A 2,573-nucleotide genomic window follows, 5' to 3' on the forward strand; every position below is an offset into this window, starting at 1 on the left:
GCGTGCGTCTGCGTGTGTTGCGTGCATTGCAAGTTTGTGCGCAGCGAATGTGGTGCCGTCTGTGCTGTTGTGCCCCCTCTCGTTCTAGTTAAGAATCGAGGGCATCTCTCAGCAATTTGCCACAGCTGGTGATGCCATCTGGGGGCATCAACACACTCGCTCGCCCTGTCACCGTCCAAACGGGCCAGAGGCACGCCAACCTCCCCCGGTGTCCGGTCCAATGACAGGGGACACGGGGACGGCGTCGCGGATAACATACCTCGCTGTCCCCTGGCACGGAGCCGGGGGGAGGGGGGGGGCATCTGTTTATTTTACATTGAGCCACCGTGATGCTATAAGCTAAGCATCTACAACACATTGAGCCAACGTGATGCTATAAGCTAAGCATCTACAACACATTGAGCCACCGTGATGCTATAAGCTAAGCATCTACAACACATTGAGCCACCGTGATGCTAAAGCTAAGCATCTACAACACATTGAGCCACCGTGATGCTAAAGCTAAGCATCTACAACACATTGAGCCACCGTGATGCTATAAGCTAAGCATCTACAACACATTGAGCCACCGTGATGCTATAAGCTAAGCATCTACAACACATTGAGCCACCGTGATGCTATAAGCTAAGCATCTACAACACATTGAGCCACCATGATGCTATAAGCTAAGCATCTACAACACATTGAGCCACAGTGATGCTATAAGCTAAGCATCTACAACACATTGAGCCACCGTGATGCTATAAGCTAAGCATCTACAACACATTGAGCCACAGTGATGCTATAAGCTAAGCATCTACAACACATTCCCACCTCCATCTCTGCAGAGTTAAGGCTTCATTTATGCTCCGTCTTACCATGGTGTCACCAGTGGTGGAAAGTAAGCATCTTTTGGGTATACTTACCAGTAAGACGCCTGAGGGCGAGAAGCCACCTCGCCCTTGGACTGGCCATATATGGAGCGTATCTTGAGTGTACAGGTGTGATGAGGTCAGATCAAGATATGGAATGTCAGAACAGATCCATAATAGAAATCTAAGGGTGGCAGCGGGGGCAGTGTATTGAATGTACAGGGTTTGATGATGGCCCAGGTAGGGCCGGGCCTTAATTTTCGGGCCTGTTGAGAACTCTAGTTTGAACTCTAGTTCTGGCCAGACGACGGTGCCGCTCGTCGGCATGTCTCCTCCGTGAGAGTGTGGAGGTCGTACTGCTGGGGCAGATCGGCACATCCGCCTGGGTGACGTCAGATTGCTGGGCGAGTGCCGTCGCTTTGGCATGGGATGAACTTTGACCAATAAATCACAATGACCTGGGCACCATACAGTATATGGGGGCTGATGTCACGTGATGTCACGATAACCTGGGCACCTGGGGGCTTGCCTGGGGTGACCAGAGGGCTGATGTCATGTGATGTCACGATGACCTGGGCACCTGGGGGCTTGCCTGGGGTGACCAGAGGGCTGATGTCATGTGATGTCACGATGACCTGGGCACCTGGGGGCTTGCCTGGGGTGACCAGAGGGCTGATGTCACGTGATGTCACGATGACCTGGGCACCTGGGGGCTTGCCTGGGGTGACCAGAGGGCTGATGTCATGTGATGTCACGATGACCTGGGCACCTGGTGGGCTTGCCTGGGGTGACCAGAGGGCTGATGTCACGTGATGTCACGATAACCTGGGCACCTGGGGGCTTGCCTGGGGTGACCAGAGGGCTGATGTCATGTGATGTCACGATGACCTGGGCACCTGGGGGCTTGCCTGGGGTGACCAGAGGGCTAATGTCACGTGATGTCACGATGACCTGGGCACCTGGGGGATTGCCTGGGGTGACCAGAGGGCTGATGTCACGTGATGTCACGATGACCTGGGCACCATGGGGGCTTGCCTGGGGTGACCAGAGGGCTGATGTCACGTGATGTCACGATGACCTGGGCACCATGGGGGCTTGCCTGGGGTGACCAGAGGGCTGATGTCACGTGATGTCACGATGACCTGGGGGCTTGCCTGGGGTGAGCGACGGGGATTTGAGCTAGGTGACGTGACAGAGTGACAGGGATTGTGGGTTAGGTAGGTGTCAAAAAGAGGTTTCATAGTTAATTGCGACCTCCGGTCGCAACAAAAGCACTATTTGAATTTGAGATATTATTACCAGTAATTTTGCTGGCTACCGGGCTGGTATTTCCATTACTGTGGTGTCCACCTGATTAAGGGTTTGATGAGGTCAGATCAACATATGGAATGAATTCTGTACTGGCCATATGGAGTGTGTCTTGAGTGTACAGGGTTTGATGAGGTCAGATCAACATATGGAATGAATTCTGTATTGGCCATATATGGAGCGTGTCACAAGGCGTGACTGACGGACTGACTGACGGGAGATGCAGGACTGACTGAACTGACGGGAGATTGCGACCTATACGGTCGCAATTATTATTTACTCAAGTACTGGAGAATTCCAATTGTACAATAATTTGGAAACTTACTACTGTAGTTACTTTGTAGTTTTGTATTATGATTATTATGATTATTATTATTATTATTATTAGGGATGTCCTGATGCTCCCGATTAGGG

At 51.7% G+C, this 2,573-nt stretch overlaps 1 protein-coding gene across 1 annotated transcript in view; it reads left to right on the plus strand.

The window, feature by feature from the left end:
* Positions 1–2,573, plus strand: part of camta1a (calmodulin binding transcription activator 1a) — a gene marked incomplete at its 5' end in the record, with an annotated part of 199,574 nt that overhangs the window by 132,204 nt on the left and 64,797 nt on the right. Inside the window, one exon of the mRNA XM_079515023.1 lies at positions 89–215. Within this exon, the coding sequence (XP_079371149.1) occupies positions 89–215 (127 nt within the window). The remainder of the gene's footprint in view (positions 1–88; positions 216–2,573) is intronic.

The sequence above is a fragment of the Electrona antarctica genome (genome assembly GCF_951216825.1).
Source record: "Electrona antarctica genome assembly, chromosome: 2".
In the NCBI taxonomy this organism is placed as follows: Eukaryota; Metazoa; Chordata; class Actinopteri; order Myctophiformes; family Myctophidae; genus Electrona; species Electrona antarctica.